This window comes from Gossypium raimondii, chromosome 9 (assembly GCF_025698545.1).
Source record: "Gossypium raimondii isolate GPD5lz chromosome 9, ASM2569854v1, whole genome shotgun sequence".
Classification (NCBI taxonomy): Eukaryota; Viridiplantae; Streptophyta; class Magnoliopsida; order Malvales; family Malvaceae; genus Gossypium; species Gossypium raimondii.
This window is the reverse complement of record NC_068573.1, coordinates 41,520,592-41,539,117: the sequence shown is the minus strand read 5'-3', so window position 1 is coordinate 41,539,117 and position 18,526 is coordinate 41,520,592. Positions and strand designations below refer to the sequence as shown.

General features: G+C 32.0%; 1 protein-coding gene across 1 annotated transcript; it reads right to left on the bottom strand.

The window, feature by feature from the left end:
* Positions 1–5,098: 5,098 nt before the first annotated feature.
* LOC105799788 (serine/threonine-protein kinase-like protein CCR1) lies at positions 5,099–7,939 on the bottom strand. The gene has a single exon (XM_012630516.2). It carries the CDS (start codon positions 7,854–7,856, stop codon positions 5,274–5,276), a length of 2,583 nt encoding a protein of 860 aa, XP_012485970.1. The 5' UTR covers positions 7,857–7,939; the 3' UTR covers positions 5,099–5,273.
* Between the last annotated feature and the right edge of the window lie 10,587 nt (positions 7,940–18,526).

Below are 18,526 nucleotides of genomic sequence, written 5' to 3'. Positions count from 1 at the left end.
TGCACTATGTTCTAATAGAATCATATGTTAAATATAATATATTTTCAATTAATATATGTAATTTTATTATTTCTTTTGAGAGTTAAAAATTCATAATTACAAAGACAAAAATACATTAGAATAATTATAATCAAAATTAATAATTATAAAACATCATCATATTCATAATTAAAATATATCTAAACTTAATAATAAAATAAAGTGTAAATTATATAAATTGTCACCTAATTATTATATTTTTATTGAGTTATTTGATTTTAAAAATTATAAAATAATTATTCGAGTTATATTTTGTATTTTTAGTTCATTTCGTTAAAACAATAACTACCATTGACATGATCGTTGATAAGATGACATGTATTTTAAAGTTTTGGAATTTTTTACACATAAAATTTCGAGAATAACTTACATTAGGATATCCTAAAACCTTAGTTTTAAGCATTAATAGAATTTGGTCACATCATCAAATTTTAAAATATGAAAGTATTATTATACACCAATCCATTTTAAACTACTCTCCAACTCTATATATATATATTTTAAAAAACATGAGTAATTAAAATAAAATAAAAATCAAATAACATAGAAACTTTAAATTTTACACAATTCTTGTTATTGGAGATTCAACGCAATATAATTTTTACTTTTAAAAAATATAGTATGAAATAGAAAACAATTTAAAATGAAAAAATTCACTCTCTAGAAACTAATTTTTAAAAAAAATTGGTTGCCCAAAATAAAAAATATTAATTTTAGAAAAAATAAAATGATTAAAAATTGTAAAAGAAGAAAATATATTTATTTATAATTTAAAAATAATTATTTTAAATAATTAAATTAAATTGAAAAAATAATAGATATGAATGAATATATGCATAAAAACTAAAGTTTTCGACATATCTTAATATGATTTATTCCGTAAAATTCCATCCAGAACCATACAACACAAATCTCCACTGAACCTTTTTTAACAACAAAAAGAAAAAACCCACAGAAGCTTTGAGCTACTGCCGTCTTCAATGGCGGTCCCTCTTTCCAATGGGTGCACACGGTTAACCTTGTCATCTCCTGCCCGATTCAGACACCGGTTACCCGTTTTCTCTACTCTATCCCCTTCCTGGACCGATACTGTGAACTGGGTTGAAGCCACTTCCAGTTTTTTCGATCAAGACACTAGGCCCACTCGATGAAACAATTCGGTCGGGGAATATTGCCCCTCGATCAAACTTTCAACATTCCACGAGATCTTGATTTGTCTAAAATGGAGAAACAACTCAATCTGAAATTTTTATGTTCAAAATACCCAAAGCTTTCGATGGCGTTTCTGGTCATCAATCTCAACATCCATCTATCAAAGTATCAGTGGACGTAACCCCCAACTTCAATTAACAGTGGTGGACTCCGTCGACGGAAAAAACAAAAAAAAAAATGTTGGTCAACAATGGAAGAGCGGGTGAACTAGAAGGAACTGGTGAAGCTGCCATGGAAGGAAGGGTTCAATGGTGCCGTAGTGGGAGAAGCAGAAAGAGCTGGTGAAGCTGCCATGGTTTTTATTATTATTATTTATTTAAAAAAATTTGGAATAATAAAAATAATTATTGTTTTTGTACTTGTATAACTTGAGAGTTTATTTGTATTATTTAAATTATTTATTTTTAGGGATCTATTAGAAATATTTGAAGGGGTTTGAGAAATTATATAAATATTTTAGATTTTGATTTCTCAATTTATTGTATTTCATTTGAATATATTTCTAATTTTATTTGCATAGATATTAACATATAATAATTATTTAAAATTTTATTTATAATTAATGGTTCACATCCTAAACAAAAATTAATTTGAGATCATCTTCTATTAATTTAAAATATTATTTTCTATTAATTAAAAAAATATATATAGACAGATTGTGCTGCCATGTATCAGTCACATATCAAAAAATTAAACAGCTATATCAGGACCTCCAACCTTATAATATATATGACATATTACTATGAGTTTTAATAAGTAAAATGGAAAATAAGAAATTAAAGTAAAATTTATTATGATAATTTAAAAGTTTCAAGGAAAATGAAAAGAAAATGGATGAAAACTAAGGCTGGCAATTGGCTCAATAATTTAAATTTAAATCCTATAAATTATTGTGAACAAGAAAATAATTAAATGATTATTTTCCTTTATTAATTTTATGTTGGAAATTGACTCAATAATCTCCAAAATAAAAATAATTAATTCTTATAATAAAAATTAAAAATAGGAATATAAATTGTCACCTATTGATTGATGGAGTGTTTATCTTTCTTTCTTTCTTTTTTTTAATCTAAAGCTTTTAGAATTTTAAATCCATATTTAGCTGGAAATAGAGGGTAGGAGGAATTTTGTTCTATGAAATGTTACAATATAATATATGGTAAATGAAGTGAATAAAAATATATAAAAGGTTTTAAAATGAGATTAAATCTTGCAGATTTCATAATTTAGTTACCATAAATAAATTCATCATCCAAAATATAAAACATAAACCCTAAAAAAAAAGACCTAATAGATTTTTATATTCAACGCAAAGCTTGAATATTAAAAAAAAGGAAGAATTAATTGCTAAATAATATATAATTAATTATAAAGCCAAATTTTATATTTAAATCCAAGTTAAAGAAAGAATTGAATGCAGAAAGATAAAAGAGAAATGGTATAATTTTTCACCTATTTTACAACAATTTTATCATAAAAGAAAGTAACAGATATTTATATTGCAATTCTAATTTCATAATAAAATATAACTAAATTATCCTTATTAAGTTTTAATTTCTAAATTATCCCTGCTTTTTATATTACCTAAAATACACCTATTTATTTTTGTTAATGTCTAAATTACCCTATTGATTTTTATGCCACCTAAAATATCTATATTAATTTTATATTATCTAAAATATCCCTATTAAATTTTTTTTTGAAACAAAAGCCAGACATCTTTATTTAAGTAATACGATAACGTTGCACAAATAGAAATAAAAAAACAAAAAAAGCCTAGGACTTAAAAAGAAAACATCAAAAGAAAAGATTAGATTCTAGCCACACTTGAGCTTTCCTCGTCTAAAAATTAGAATATCAACAAACTAAAAAGCTCCCAAATTCACTGATGTCCACATCCATTGTTACAGTGGCAGAAGCATCCAAGAATAAACAAGCTGATGGTAAGTACCATGACCGTTGAGACCCATTCCAATCTTCCATCTCCCGCCACCATCGCCCTAAAACCTGACCCATCTACCACACCACCTCTGTAGACACTTTTCGCCGTTCGTCCTCTACAAGAAAATAATGACTGGGATCCCTTTGTTGACTAGCATCCTGTTAAAGGGAAGATCCATGCGCATCCAATCATTGTTTGACCTGCCCTTCGTGCAAACAGACATTTTCACATTGATACGTACAGAGCTCTCTTGATACCACACATTTCCCGTGACAAATGAATGATGAGAGACCCCGCTCCGGCAAGATCCACCACCATTTGTTCACCCCCAATCTACCCTCGTTCCGCTCCAAGAAGGTAGCATCCAGTCCATATACACTCCTCGTTCCAATGGCAACATCCTTGGCGATTGGAAGTCCACTTGACCCACCACAACACTTAACGACAAGCTTCTCCTGTAACCCATCCCTCTATTGTCTGGCATTGCCCCTTGCCTGATTTACTCCTCCCCTCACCGGAATTGATATGCTACTCGTCAACTTCCTCATCCTATATGGACAACGCCACCAAAACCGTTCAACAAATCACTGAACCGCGACTTTACTTTCTTTCTCCCAAATGCTTGGAAAATCAAAAAACTAAACCTATCGTACTATAGAAGCAAACAAAACCGTTGTAAAAAATTTTTAATGGAAAAATGTTTTTTTTCCATGGATGAAAAGTTCATGAAAGCCTAAAAACAAAAACGGAAGGAACATATTCTTCATTTGAAAACGCGTAAAGGAACTATAAGCAAAAGGCGATTAATGACTCTGGCAAAGACGCTTACCCTCGTCTCTGCAGCGGTTAACTCCCCTACTTGCTCATAAAGGTTTTTTTTTTTTTTTTTCAGAAATGGCCTTAGAAGTTGTTTTTATATAATATATAAATTAACTAAGTTTATAAGATTTTAATCCTTAAAAAGATAACATTTTACTTTTGAAACAAAAATAAATTTATTTTAATATGAAATGCTTCATAAATTTATAATATATTTTATTTGATTAAATATTATTAATATTACATATATTTTTAACATTTTGTAGTTACATTGATTATTTAAAATATATATTATGATATCCTTTCCGTGAAAAGAGTGAAACTTAAAATTAATAATAATAAGTTATCTTGACAAATAAAAATTATTTTATATGATTGATGAGTATTTTATATTTATTTTCTCAATTATTTTATATTTGTAAATAATTTTTATATACTTATATTAAATATTTTTTAAAAATATGGATAAATAATGATACATACTAATTCAAATAGAAAAATGGTTTGAGGATCATAAATCGTAGTCAAGTAGTGAACCAGAGAAAAACTAACTGCATAATGTGCATACGCTTATAAGGTTTTCAAAGACACCATTTCATGCAATGATGAGAGGCCTGCGTTATAGAGGAACCAAAGACATGGGAGGAAAACAAAATCTATACTAAAATCCTTGTTGGTTGGTCCCTTAAAAACAATGTAATTTTGGAATTCCTAGCATAAATTGTAGTCTGTAGGATAGAACATCAAAATCTTTTCTCCTGTAACCTATGTTTGAGTAAATCTGATATGGGATATGGAAAACACTAACCAAGAGTTGAACATAAAGGCTTTGGGCTTCTACTTCAAAACTATAAACATTTAAAGCTGAAAGCTTGCCTTACAGACATCAGACGAGTGATTCTACTGGTTCCAACATAATTGCAGAAATGATATGAATTACCCTTTTATAAGTCTATTATGATGCCGAATGCAGTATTATACAATCAATGAGAGCCAACCCAATACCATATATAAGGTTTTTGGTCTCCCCAAAGGCTCAAATATTTCCATTTCCCTCAAGAAAGCTAAGCTCATCATGAAGCACTCTTATTTTCATAAAAAGAGAATCAAATCTTCTTCACTTTATGGAAATTTAGTAATACATTGCATCTCATTCTAATGTACAAGAAGCTGATTTACAGTTTCCAAACTACCTATGCATTTTGCTAATCTGTTCATTTGGTTTTAAGAAAAAATAAAAATGAATAATAGGGGGCGAAGATCATAAGAGCAATCCATCCTTCACAATTTGCTGCAACAAAATTACTATATCTGACATAGTAGGACGTTCACTAGGATCTTCTCTGACAGCCAACTCAGCTATATCAGCCAATTTAAGCAAAGGCTCAACATTTCTCGGAAGCGCAACGTAACAATCGATAATGGCAGCTGCCTTACCCTGTTTAATTAAGGGAACTGCCCAATCAACGATGCTTGCAGGTGTATAATCTCTATCATAAGCTTTCCTTCCACTGAGAATCTCCAACAAAACAATCCCAAATCTGTAAACATCACTTTTCATGTCTCCACTAAGATCAAGATCCTTCTCGCTTGATGTAAAAAGTCCGAAATCCGCTATCCGTGCTCCCCAATCTGAGTCCAGTAGAATGTTTGAAGTCTTGACATCACGGTGGACAATTGGAGGCTCAACTTCCTTATGCAGGTACTCAAGTCCCCTCGCAGCCTGCAATGAGATCTTCAAACGAAGGCTCCAACTCAAAGGAGAAAGCCCACCATGAAGGTGGTCATGAAGGGTACCATGAGGCATATATTCATAAACGAGCAGCCTTTCCCCCATCTCGGAACAGTAACCTAACAAATTCACAATATTGCAATGCCTCGCATTGCAAAGGATTTCAAGTTCCATCTCGAAGTCACGACTGTTGGTGTGGATTATTGTCGCAGCATTCGCTCTCTTGACAGCAACTTGCCTCCCATCCGCTAGCACTGCCTTGTAAACAAAACCGTAACTTCCCCTACCAAGCACATTGAACTCCTTGAACCCATTAGTGGCATCTTTTAGCTCCGTAAGTCGGAAAATTTGAGCTGTTCCAGGACAAGAAGTGACTGAAACAGAAGGGAATAAATCAGCAGTGGCTTCGCCATCCAACTGGTCTGGTTTTCCTATGCAAGACTTGAACTGTTTTTTTGTCCCTTCTTCCGGTTTTGTCGCAAACATACGTGGAAGAAAACACCAACTAAGCAATATCAGCAAAAAACAAGAAACACAAGAAGCAACTATTATTGCTAGTCTAATCATATGATGCCAGTTTTTCTCTGAGGATGGTTGGAGTCCACAAACATCCCAACAAGAACTGTTTTGGCAAAGAGAGCAAGCAGTGCATATTCTGTCGGCATTCGTAGAGCATGGACTAGACAAGAAGAAACCTGCAGAGCAATTTGATGCACAAGGTGAACAAATATGCAAATCTTTCCTAACACACAAGCTAGTCAAATCCGGCTCGTTTAGGTTACTTGCGTTGAAAGCAAACTCCCCTTCAAGGCAAGAGGTCGGACGACAAAGACCGGGGCTGCACAATTCCAGTGGAGGATTATAATCAGGCTGCAATGTGGCATATCTGGACCAACAATCTAGAACTAAATCATCTTCCCTTATGCCGCATGTAGTGACGTCTGATGAAGCAAGTGCCATGAATCCAGAATGCTTCGGAACTGAAGAAAAATTGAAACTGCCCCAACATTCAACCCCATGATCATCCTCTCGAATCCCACAAAAATGATAAGCGCCAGCTGTCAATGATATGAAATGGACCCCGATTGGACAACCGGAAAATGAATCAGAATCACCCCAGCATTTCACTTCACGAGATGAATCCAGGATACCACAGATAGAACCTTTAGCTGAGGCTAAAACTAAAAAACTCTCGGAAACATTGGAAACCCGTAAAGAATCAGAATTTGGTCCCCAACAAACAAGACCTCCTTCTCTAATCCCACCACAACTAAACCCCTCACCAGAAACAATCTTTTTGAAGGCAAGGTTATTGATAGTCTCATTATAAAACAGAGTACTCTGTTTTGAACTTAAAGTATTATTAGAACTTTTTACAATTTCCCAACAATCAACGGTACCAGATCCATGATCGGAATAATAAGCCCCTCTAATTCCACAAACATGATTCCTTCCAGAAGCTATATAAGAATATGCTGTGGTTTTGTAATCTGAAGGAACAAGATCCATACCTGACGCCACCAAGCTCCAACAGAAAACTTGAGAAGTATTAGCTAATATGCCACAAAGGAAACCTTCGCCGCCTGATAGAGCTGCCATTGGAGGAACTTGAGAAGGGGTGTCCATCGATGATAGTGAAGTTGAAGCAGATGAAGTAGTAGTTATAGTAGTACTAGTACTAGTATAAGTAGATGAAGAAGGAGAGCTGTTGTTTTTGCTCCAACATATGACTTCCTGTTTCCCACTGGCATCAATGGCGCAGAAGAACCCGTCGTCGCCGAATGCGGCGGAGATGGGGCCCATTGAGCCGAACCCAGATGTGGAAATGGCGGAAGCAAGGAGGAGAAACACTGTGGTTCTGAGGATTTGCATGGCTGGCGGCGGGTCTTGGTTGTTATCGTCTTCTTCCTCCTCGTTTTCTGCTCCTCTTGTTTGTTGACATGGGATTGAAGTGGAAATGAAAGGGTGGGTTGTTTGAGGTTGAAGTGAATAATAGAAAAAAGAAAGAGATAGAGACAGTTGATGAGGTTGGTGACGAATGACGATGAAACAACGTGGGTGTCGCCATTTTTTTGTTTTTTCTTTTTCTCCTCTGTTTTGTTGGTTTTTCATTTTTACAAAGATAATGGAAGGTTTTCCATAATTAACTGTTGCTTTATAGTTGAGTTTTACCCGTCAACAGTGCTAATCATGAAATCAACTTCTCATCAAATTACTATTTCAAAGTAAATTCCATTGTTTTGATTTCCAAGAAATGCTCCATTAGCCCACCGTCAAATGTGTGGGCACCGGAGACATACGAGAATCCGTAAACGCTTCAACCCACACTCAAATTATAACACAGTTTTTACTAAAATCGTAATATTTATAAGCTTCCTGAAAATCTATTCTATTTTTAAGACAGTGATGTGTTTTTTCCCAAAAAGTGGCAAGGTTTCTCTTAGAGGCTGCTATGTTTTTTTTTTTTTTTACGGATTATGAAAATTAATTTGCAGGTTTTACCTCTATTCCTAAGATTCAAATAATATCACGGATTTTAGGTTTAATTAAGTTAGTGTCATTCACTGATTATACTAACAAATTTGATGGAGAAGAAATTAGGTGGGATATTAAAATTGTTTGATTTTTTTTTTTTCATGTTGGGTTCAAATTGAAAGGTTAAATTATTTTAAAAATAAACTTGTTACACAATTGAAGGTGCATTGGCCTAACTTATAAATAGACTAAATGTTTGTTTGTATAAATGGATCAAGAGTGCCTCACTTACCATGAAACAAATTGGGCACTAATATGCCATTATCATTTGTTAATCACAAAATATTAAACAACCAATGACCAGGAACCACTCTCTTCCTGTTTCTTAATCATCCAAATATTACTAAGAAAACAAACATTAACTTGGTTGCTAATCATACTTTTTCTTTTCCAACTACAACCACAAGACAATTTTACAATTATTAAAAAAAAGTCTGCAAGTTTGATCCTACTCACCCCATAACTTTTCTTTCTCCATCTCTTCTCACATTTATTTTATTTAAAGGATGTTATAATTTAAAATTTTTTTAAATTTTCAAACTATTTTATTGTAGTCTTGTGTTTTATTGAATATGTTTACTTTTTCTTAATTAATATATATTTATCATTATATTCAAATATTTAACGGTTAATTTATTAGAATAGGCTAATTAATACAAAAAAAAAACTCTGAAACAGGACAAGAACTGTAATCAGACAGCAAAGTTATGTTTAGATTTGAATGCTGGCAAATATAATAAATGCAAAGGGATGGAGAGTAAATCAAATTCTCAAAGTACCAAAAAAAAAAAACTAAACTAAACATTGATGCCGGAAGAAAAAACCAAATCCAATATTGAAATTTCCTTGTTGGGTTGGGTGTGAATTGTGCAGTAGCTGCCAAAATCCTCTACCCTAGAAATTATAAACGCCCCATCATGTCACAATCACATGCTTGCTTGCTCAGATTGTCTGGCTTTTTTTTCTTTTTTGGAACTAAACGACTCACTCTATAGTCAACCTGAATCTTTTTGTGTTCCACAGTCAAAACTACAATGCCGAACAAATAGCCAATTGGGGTCACCAAAATCTTCCAAAAATCTAATCCCATTGGTCTATACATTGTATATAGTATATAAATATTACCCCCACCCACCATCCCCAAGCCCAATTATTTGCATAGGATCCATCTTATTCTTTTTGTATTCAGTTTTCTTTTATTATATGTACATCATTTACCAGACAAATAGATTAACTCTCAAGTCAAATGCTGTTGCTAGAATCCGATGTTAATACCTTAATTAATAGAGTTTAGGACCCCAGAAAGCTCGAGTTCCGAGCAGATATTAGCGTCCAAGAGTAGTCACTATTCGGTGGTATTAAAGCCATTCCATTGTGTGAATATATGGTATGCAGAGTGAGGGTGAGGGTGGTAGATCCATGGTGCAGGATAAGAAGTGGACCCACATTGTGTAAGGGGGACTCTGATCATTGCATGTGGACTGTCCTGGATGAACATTTTGCTTGGAACTCAACCTAGATTTTGTTTGCTTCTTTAAAAATATATGTGTATAGGTTACATTGTTTTCATTTTACTTTATTGCTGTATACTCGTATAGCATTGTAGTAGGCAGTAGCATGTTAACAAACGGCTGGGGTGGGGGCAGTCAAGCTGCAGAAGGAACCAAAATAAATAAATACTAATGTTTCTTTCCATTTCTTTTTGTTTTTGTTTGTGTCCTGCTTGGTAAAGGGAAATATCCATAGTGGTCACTCATATTTGCAGCCGTAATTGATATTAAATATGGCCCAATCCGTAAATCTGTTGAAAGACTGGTCACCGTTTCTGGCAGCGATGATGTGCTGAGCATCTTGTTCTGCAGCAAACAACTGCTGGATTCCATGTTTTTTGCTACAATGCCAAAACAAACTTTCAACAACAAGATTGATAATAACAGTCTAATTGCATGTCTGCAAAGCCAAGAACGCCTCACTCGTATTAAGGTGTTGCGGTAAACTATTAGCGAACTAGGCTTATAGCCATAAACTGTAATGGTAAGTTCTCAAGGACATCATCAGCTCCATTTTCCCACAAAAGTTCAGTCCTAATGCTTGATAAACAGTTATTAAATTAAAGATCTTTCCTTAGATCCCATCATCAGCTTAAATTGCGTTATAGCTAAAATCCTTATGAAAGAGGGGAAAGAGTTATTTGAAAATGAGATAAAAAAGGAACCTACCAACCATAACTATAAGTACTGAACTAACGATGAATTTATATATATAAAAAGGTTCCATCTTTTTTCTGCTTTCTTGGTTTGATCTTTCACAGAATTTTATTCTCTCCAATGAACAAGAGAACGCAAAGTTTTGATCTTCTTTCATGCAGAGAGTTAATCTAAAACAAAAGTTACCAAAAGAATTACCTTTGAAATTCATAATTTCATCCAAAACTACAATTAATTAAGCCCTTAAATAATATTTAGCAATCAATTAAGCTCTAAATATATAATTTTCCATTAAAGTTCTTGACAACTCATTAAGTATTAATGTGGTAGCTGTCGTTGAAAAAAATGATATATGACGGTTGATATGGAATAATTCTAACATGGAGGACTTAATTTATTTTTTATTATTTGAGCCTAAAATTATTAAATTGTTATATTTTTTGAAAAATATAAAAATATAGAAAAACTATAAATATTATCAAATATTATAAAATCTAAAAATTATTAATATGTTACGAGAAAATGAAAATATTATATAAATAATATAAAATTTGGAAATTGTAGAAAATTTTAAACATATATAAATTATAAAAAAATTACGGTCTATTTGGACATCACAAAGTAATTAAACGAAAGTGAGATTACTAAGATAGTAATTACACGCTCTTATAATTACAAAAATTGTAATTCTCTAGACATGTTTGGCTAATAGAGTGTAATTACATCGTAATTTTTCATCTCATGTTTGGTAATACAAATTATAATTACACAGTTATATAATTTATAATATTAAAAATATTAATTACTATAAAAATACTAGTATGACAAAAATAATTTATAAACAAATAACTAAAATTAAAATTAAATCGTCATGTTTATTATGTTAGTCTAAAAAAGTATATAATAATATGATCACTAATAAAAAAAAGTAAGAAAAATAAATATCATATGTAATATTATCTAATTGTTCTAGTGCATATTTGTTGGGTTTTTCCCTCTTTAATATTTAACACATGCCCATTATCATCATTTGCTGCTCCTTAACCTTGACTGAGTTCAGTATCATCTGAATTTGAATCCGCATAATTAAGATTATCAATATCTTTTTTCATTTACTCTTCAAAGTATGGATTATCTCAATTCCACTTATGATTGAGGTTATGAAATATTCAAAATACTAATATGATCCAACATTTTCTTTATGCTTTACTAAGACGATGTTGTTAATATGAGAAATATTATTTTAGAACAACCAATGTTATTTCAACCACATTTCAAAGCATTGAATATTTCAAATCAAAGAGTTCACGAGCTGTCTATAGTGCTTGTTGACTCCATTCTCTTAAATGGTATCATACCTAACGATATGGTGCAAGAAAATATTTTCTATTTGCATCATTAGCATCGACCTTATAATGTTTGCATTTGCAGACCAAATAGTCTATTATATCATTTTTTATAATACATAAATTAAGTAAAATATAATATAAAATTTATAATATATAACTTTTATATTACTTCATATAAAATAATATTATTTTATCATAAATTTAGAAAGTTATTTTAATAAATAAATTATGATAAAAATATATTTTATGAATAAGTATACTATTTTTATAATTTATAATATGGACACATAAATAAATTATGTCAATATCTAGTCATAACTTTTTATAAATAAATATATTATAATATGTAAATTATTTTTATAATAAATTTGTTTACCGTAACTTTAGAATTATTTTGGGATTTAGATAATATAATTTTTACTATAAATTTATAAAATACACATTATTTTTATAATATAATTTTTAGGATTTATAATATAATTTTTTTAGCATAACTATCTTAAACACTTATACATGTTCATACTTATAATATAATTTTTATAACTTGTATAACAATAATTTTTAAAAAATGAGATTTGGGTGTAATTACCTACATAATTACTCTAATTCTCACCTTCCTCTAAGGATTGGAAAGTGTAATTGAGGTGCTCCAATTGCACGCAATTCAGTGAGAGCCGTTAATTATAATAGTTACCCAAACATGTCTTCATTGTGTAATTACAAGTAATTATACCCAAATTCAATTATTAGGTGATTTTCTAAACACAACCTTATAGAAAAATTTATAAAATTTATAAAAAAATTATTTATAAAATTTATAAAAACTTATTAAAAGTTTTAAAAATTTATAAATATATATAAGAAAATTATAGAAAAATTTTGTTATTTCAAAAGTGTGATGGTGATTAAACTTATAACGGGTTCTGAGTATGAGGTTTGAAAAATAATGAGTTTAGTGTTTGGTGGTTTAAGGTTAATAATAAATAATGGTTTTGATTAAAGAGTAATTATAACGGGTTCGAGTATGAGGTTTGAAAAGAATAAGTTTAGTGTTTGGTGGTTTAAGGTTAATAATAAGTAATGGTTTTGATTAAGGAGTAATGATACGAGAAAAGTTGATAAAGATAGATTGAGGAATGATGTAGGGTAGTTTGTGAGGAAAACAAAATTGAATAATAATTTTTCATTAAAAAGTTTAAAAATCATTAGAAATTATTAAAATATTGTAAATTTATAAATAAAAAAGAAAATCTAAAAATTATATAAATTATTAAAAAATTGGTATATAAAATTATTAAATATTCTAAAACCCAAAGTGACTTCTCCTTTTATAAATTTTTATTATTTTTATATAATTTCTAAAATCAATTAAATCACCTAAAATAATTAAAATTTATTAAACCTTTGTAAAATAATTAAAGATCAATTAAGTCTTCCATGTCAATAATTTTTTTTCATATCAAATGTCACATCATTATTTTTTCATGTCTACCACTATGTTACCTGTCACATCAATACCTAACAGTTAATCAAAGACTTCGACGAAAACTCATATTCTTGGGACTCAATTGATTGCTAACTTTTGATTAAGGCTTCAATTGGTTACACTTTTCGGCAATAAACTCAATTGATTTTTTTAATTATTTTACAGAGATTTTTTTTAATACTTAAGCTTAACATAAATAAATAAGTGGAGTCGTTTAAGTTTATTTTGGATTTAGGGTTTAAATTATTTTGGATTAAGATTGAGTCAATTGGGTTGTTTTCGGGTAGATATATTCATGTTTGCTAATAGTTAATTTGGGTTATTTGTTGGGGTTATTTTGAGTTTGAAATATTTTGATTCAGGTCAATTTTTCATTTGAATTAGGTGAGTCCAAATTATAAACCTTTTAAAGTGTGCTTGGTTCAAAAAATGTAATAGTTTTAATGTAATGCGCGATATTATAAGATTTCCACATTTAGATTTTAAATATTACCGTTAGTCAATAACCAATAAGTTCAAGATTCGGGAATATAAATGGGAATCTCAATATTACTTCTTTCCTAAATTAATTTCACTTTCTTTTCATAATGTTTTTTTTTTACAATCTACTCTATTTTTTAATGATTTTAATTTTTTTTATGAAAATGATTTTAATTCATTTTGTTTAAACTAGACTTGCTCATTGGTTGGGTCACCCGCCCAAGTCCAAAGGCCAACCTAAAAAATGGGAGGATTTGACCAAATATACAAAATCCAAAAAATAAGTTTGGGTAAAATTTAATGCATGTTTCTTATATGGGTTTGGCCTTGAATAAGTTTGTTTGGCATGAGCCCAGCCTGGCCTGAATATATTATGTTATAAAAAGTAATTATATCAATTATATATGTTAAATAATAAATATATATTTATATTAAATTACAAACTCAATAACAATTAAACACATTACCCAAAACCTAAAAAAAAAATTACCCAACTAAATAACTCAACCCAAAATATAAAATTTTAAAAATTATATTTAATACAATAAAACATTTATTATATTTATGGTAGTTCTTTTAATATAATACTTTTTTAATGTATCTTTAATGTGCTAGAAAACTTTTATTTTTGAGTTTTTTTTAGTGTATTATATATTTTTTTTAAAATTATTTTAAAAAGTCAAATTTCCTTAAATTGGGTCAGACTTGGGCAAAAAGTAAGCCCCTTTTTTTAGATCGAGTTGGGCCCAAGTTTGGAAAATTGATCTAAATACTTTGCATGAGGTCAACCCAAACCCGACCAGCCCAACCCATGAGCACCTCTAAATGTGTATGTTAGTTCAAAAATAGGCATTTTTCAACTCTACCAAGTAATGAATAGAAATAAAAAAATTATTTTTATTTTTTTCATCTCGCTTACTTATGGAAAGAAAATTTATGTTTCCCTTCCTTTTAATTTCTATGTTGGAGAATAAAACGTGAGAAAGATAGAATAATATGTAGGAAAGTTGCTCTCTTATTAATGAATTCTGAATGAGTAAAAAACAAAGAATAAATGCCTATATTTATAGGCTTACATGAAAACTAACTTAAGATAAAAATAGCTAACAAATTATTTAGTCAAACTAGAAAATCAAACTACCAAGATACTACCAAGATTTTCTAAACATCCCACCAATATTATTTTGAATTATTCTCAACACTCCCCTTAATTCAAAGTTGCAGACACCAAGTAAACTTCTAAAATAGCAAAACTTCTCTTTTGATAATGCTTTTGTTAACATATCTGCCAGCTGTTCTTCAGTGTTGCAATATTCCAAAGATATCTCCTCTTTTGCTACCAAATCTCGAATGAAATGATAACGAATATCTATGTGCTTTGTTCTACTATGAAATGTTGGATTCTTTGTCATAGAGATAGTGGATTTGTTGTCACAAAATATGGTAGTTGCACATTTCGCTCTTGTTGGAGATCGGTTAACATTCTCCTTAGCCAAATGGCTTGACAAGTCATTGCGATTCTTCTTTACATATTCACCTCTCCGAGGTTGACAATGTTTGTTGTAGCTTGCTTCTTAGAACTCCATGTGATCACCCCGAACCTAGAGTAAAAACAAATGCTGATACACTTCTTCTATCATCTAGAGAACTTGCCCAATCACCGTCGTGAACCCACACAATCTGAAATCTAAAGTTTTTGAGTACTATATGCCATACTCAAGTTCCAAAGAATGTATCGCAAGACTCGTTTTGTCGCTCCATAATGAACCTTTGAAGGTTCTTTGCATAAACACGAAATAACACCAACAAGAAATGCAATATCGGGTCTAGTGTGAGTCAAATAGATTAAACCTCCAACCAAGCTTCTAAACCTCCTTGCATCTACCATTTCTTCTCCATCCTCTTGCTGCAATTTTTCATTGATATTCATGGGTGTAGTCTGCAGGCTTGCAATTAAGCATACTAAATTTCTTGAGAAGATCCTTGGCATATTTCCTTTGTGAGATAAAATTCCATCATCAGCTTGATGAATTTCAAGACCGAGGAAATAATGCAATAAACCCATATCGGACATCTCAAATTCATTCATCATTTGAGACTTAAATTCATCAACAAGTAAGTTAGAGGAACTAGTATAAATGATATCATCAACGTAAAGACAAACAATGATGAAATCATTTTACCTTCCTTTTCACGCATAAGGTGGGCTCGTTCTCACTTCTCATGTACCCTTTCTTCTGAAAATACCCATCGATCTTGTTGTACCATGCTCGAGGGGCCTGCTTCAATCCGTACAACGCCTTTTTCAGCTTGTAAACTTTTGTTTCATTTCCCTTCTCTATGAAACCTTCTGGTTGTGTTACGTAAACTTCCTCTTGTATCTCCATTGAGGAACGCCGATTTGACATCAAACCGGTAAATGTGCCATTGCAATTGTGCATTATTGCTAGAACAAGCCTCACCGTTTGAACCGAAGCTCTCGGAGAGAAAGTTTCTTCGAAATCAATACCATATTGCTGTGCATAACCTTTTGCTACAAGACGAGCTTTGTGCTTTTGAATGCTTCCATCTGCACTGAATTTTGTCTTGAACACCCACTTCAAACCAATTGCATTTTTATCTTCCGGCAAGTCGACCATCTCCCAAGTTCTATTCTTTTCGATGCATTGTATCTCCTCCATCATTGCCTTTTTCCATTCTTCCTTATCAGCAGCTTCTTCATAATACTGAGGATCTGAAACGGCTAGGGCAAATTGGCAGGATGCATAAGTGTCATCAGCATATTTCGGATTTGGCTTTTTGACCCTTGTTGATCTCCTTAGTGGAATTGGCTCGTCAGAAGATTCTTCAAGTGTTGTAGATATTGCTGGTGCAGGCTCCTCCTTTTTATCTATAGAATCTTTGATGGGAAAAGAAATCTCCTGTTGTACCTGTTCTACACTCATATCCCAGCTTGCATTTTCATCAAACACTACATCTCTTCTACTTGTAAATTTTCCACTATGAGGGTTATACAATCTATATGCTTTGGATTGAGTACAATAACCAATGAAAATGCATTTTCGGACTTTTCATCAAGCTTTTACGAGCATGAGAATTTAATAAAGCGTATGCAACACACCCAAAAATTCTTAAATGACTTACATTAGGTTTCCTACCACACCAAGCTTCATATGGAGTTTTGTTCATGACAGCCCTTGTTGGTGAGAGATTCAGTAGATAGACAGATGTTGCCACAGCTTCCGCCCAAAACTGATTTGAGAGTCCCTTCGCTTGTAACATGCTTCTTGCCATCTCCACAACAGTTCGATTCTTCCGCTCAGCGACACCGTTCTACTCAGGAGTGTAAGGAATTGTTAACTCCCTATGGATGCCACTGTCCTCACAAAACATATTAAACTCTTTGGACATGAACTCTCCACCTCGATCTGTGCGAAGAACTTTGATATGGCAGCCACTTTGATTCTCCACCATAACCTTGAATTTCTGGAACTTTTCAAAAGTTTCTGACTTGTTTTCCAAAAAATACACCCAGCTCATGCGACTATAATCATCAAGAAATGAAGAAGTAACAGCCCCACCCAAGGACTCGGTTTGCATAGGACCACATAGATCAAGATGAATTAATTCTAAACATTCAAGAGCTCTCCATGCTTTTCCAACAGAAATGGCTTCCTAGTTTGCTTTCCATAAATGCACCCTCACATAAATCAAGAGAGACAATTTTCGGTAGTCCAAGAACCATACCTTTATCACTCGAATTTCGTGCCTTTAATATTGAGATGACCATACCTCAAATGCCATAGCTTGAGTCATCCTTTGTACTTGCAAGAAGAACAAAGTTCTCCATGTTTGAAACATCCAACGGAAACATCTTGTTTGGTGTCATGTTGACATGGACTCGTTTGCTCGATTTTTGTTTTGATGATACATGCACCATCATCAAATACGACAAAGATATCCACCACCATTAGTTGTCCAACACTCAATAAATTGTATCCTAAATCAGAACAAACCGAACATTGTCCAACATTTTTCCTTCTCCATGGCTATTAACGATTTCCACAGTGCCTTTTCCTTCAACTTGCATCTCCCTTTTGTTTCCAAGTTGCACCTTTAGCTTTTGTGACTCGTCGAGCTCCTTGAATAAGGATTTGGTACCCGTCATGTGATTCAACAACCGCTGTCCACAAACCACCAATCACTTGACTTATAGTTAGTATCAATACAAGCCATAAAAAGCTTGTTTTCTTCCTCACTTTCTGATGCAAAATTCATTTTTTGATCTTTATACCAACAATCAGCTTTTACATGCCCATATCTATTGCAATGGTAACATTGAATGCCATTTTTTGTGTTACCTTGCTCATTCGATTGCCTTTGTCCATCATACCTTCCTTTGCCTCTGCTTCTGCCATAGCCACCGCTACGACCTCTACGAAATCCTCCTCTTCCTCGTCCTCTATTTGTTGAACGGTTATTGTCACCTTTCACTTGAAATGCCTTCTCTTCACTCTTCTCTTCACTCCTTTCTCACGATCTATTGATTCTCGCCTCATGAGATTGAAGAGATCCCATCGATTCATCAACGGAAAGAACCGGCGGATCTTTGGACTCTTCTATAGCACCACAACATGATTAAATTTTGTCGTTAAGCTTCGCAAGACTTTTGCTACAATTGTCTCGTCTGAAATTTTCTCACCATAGGAGCGCAATTGACCGACT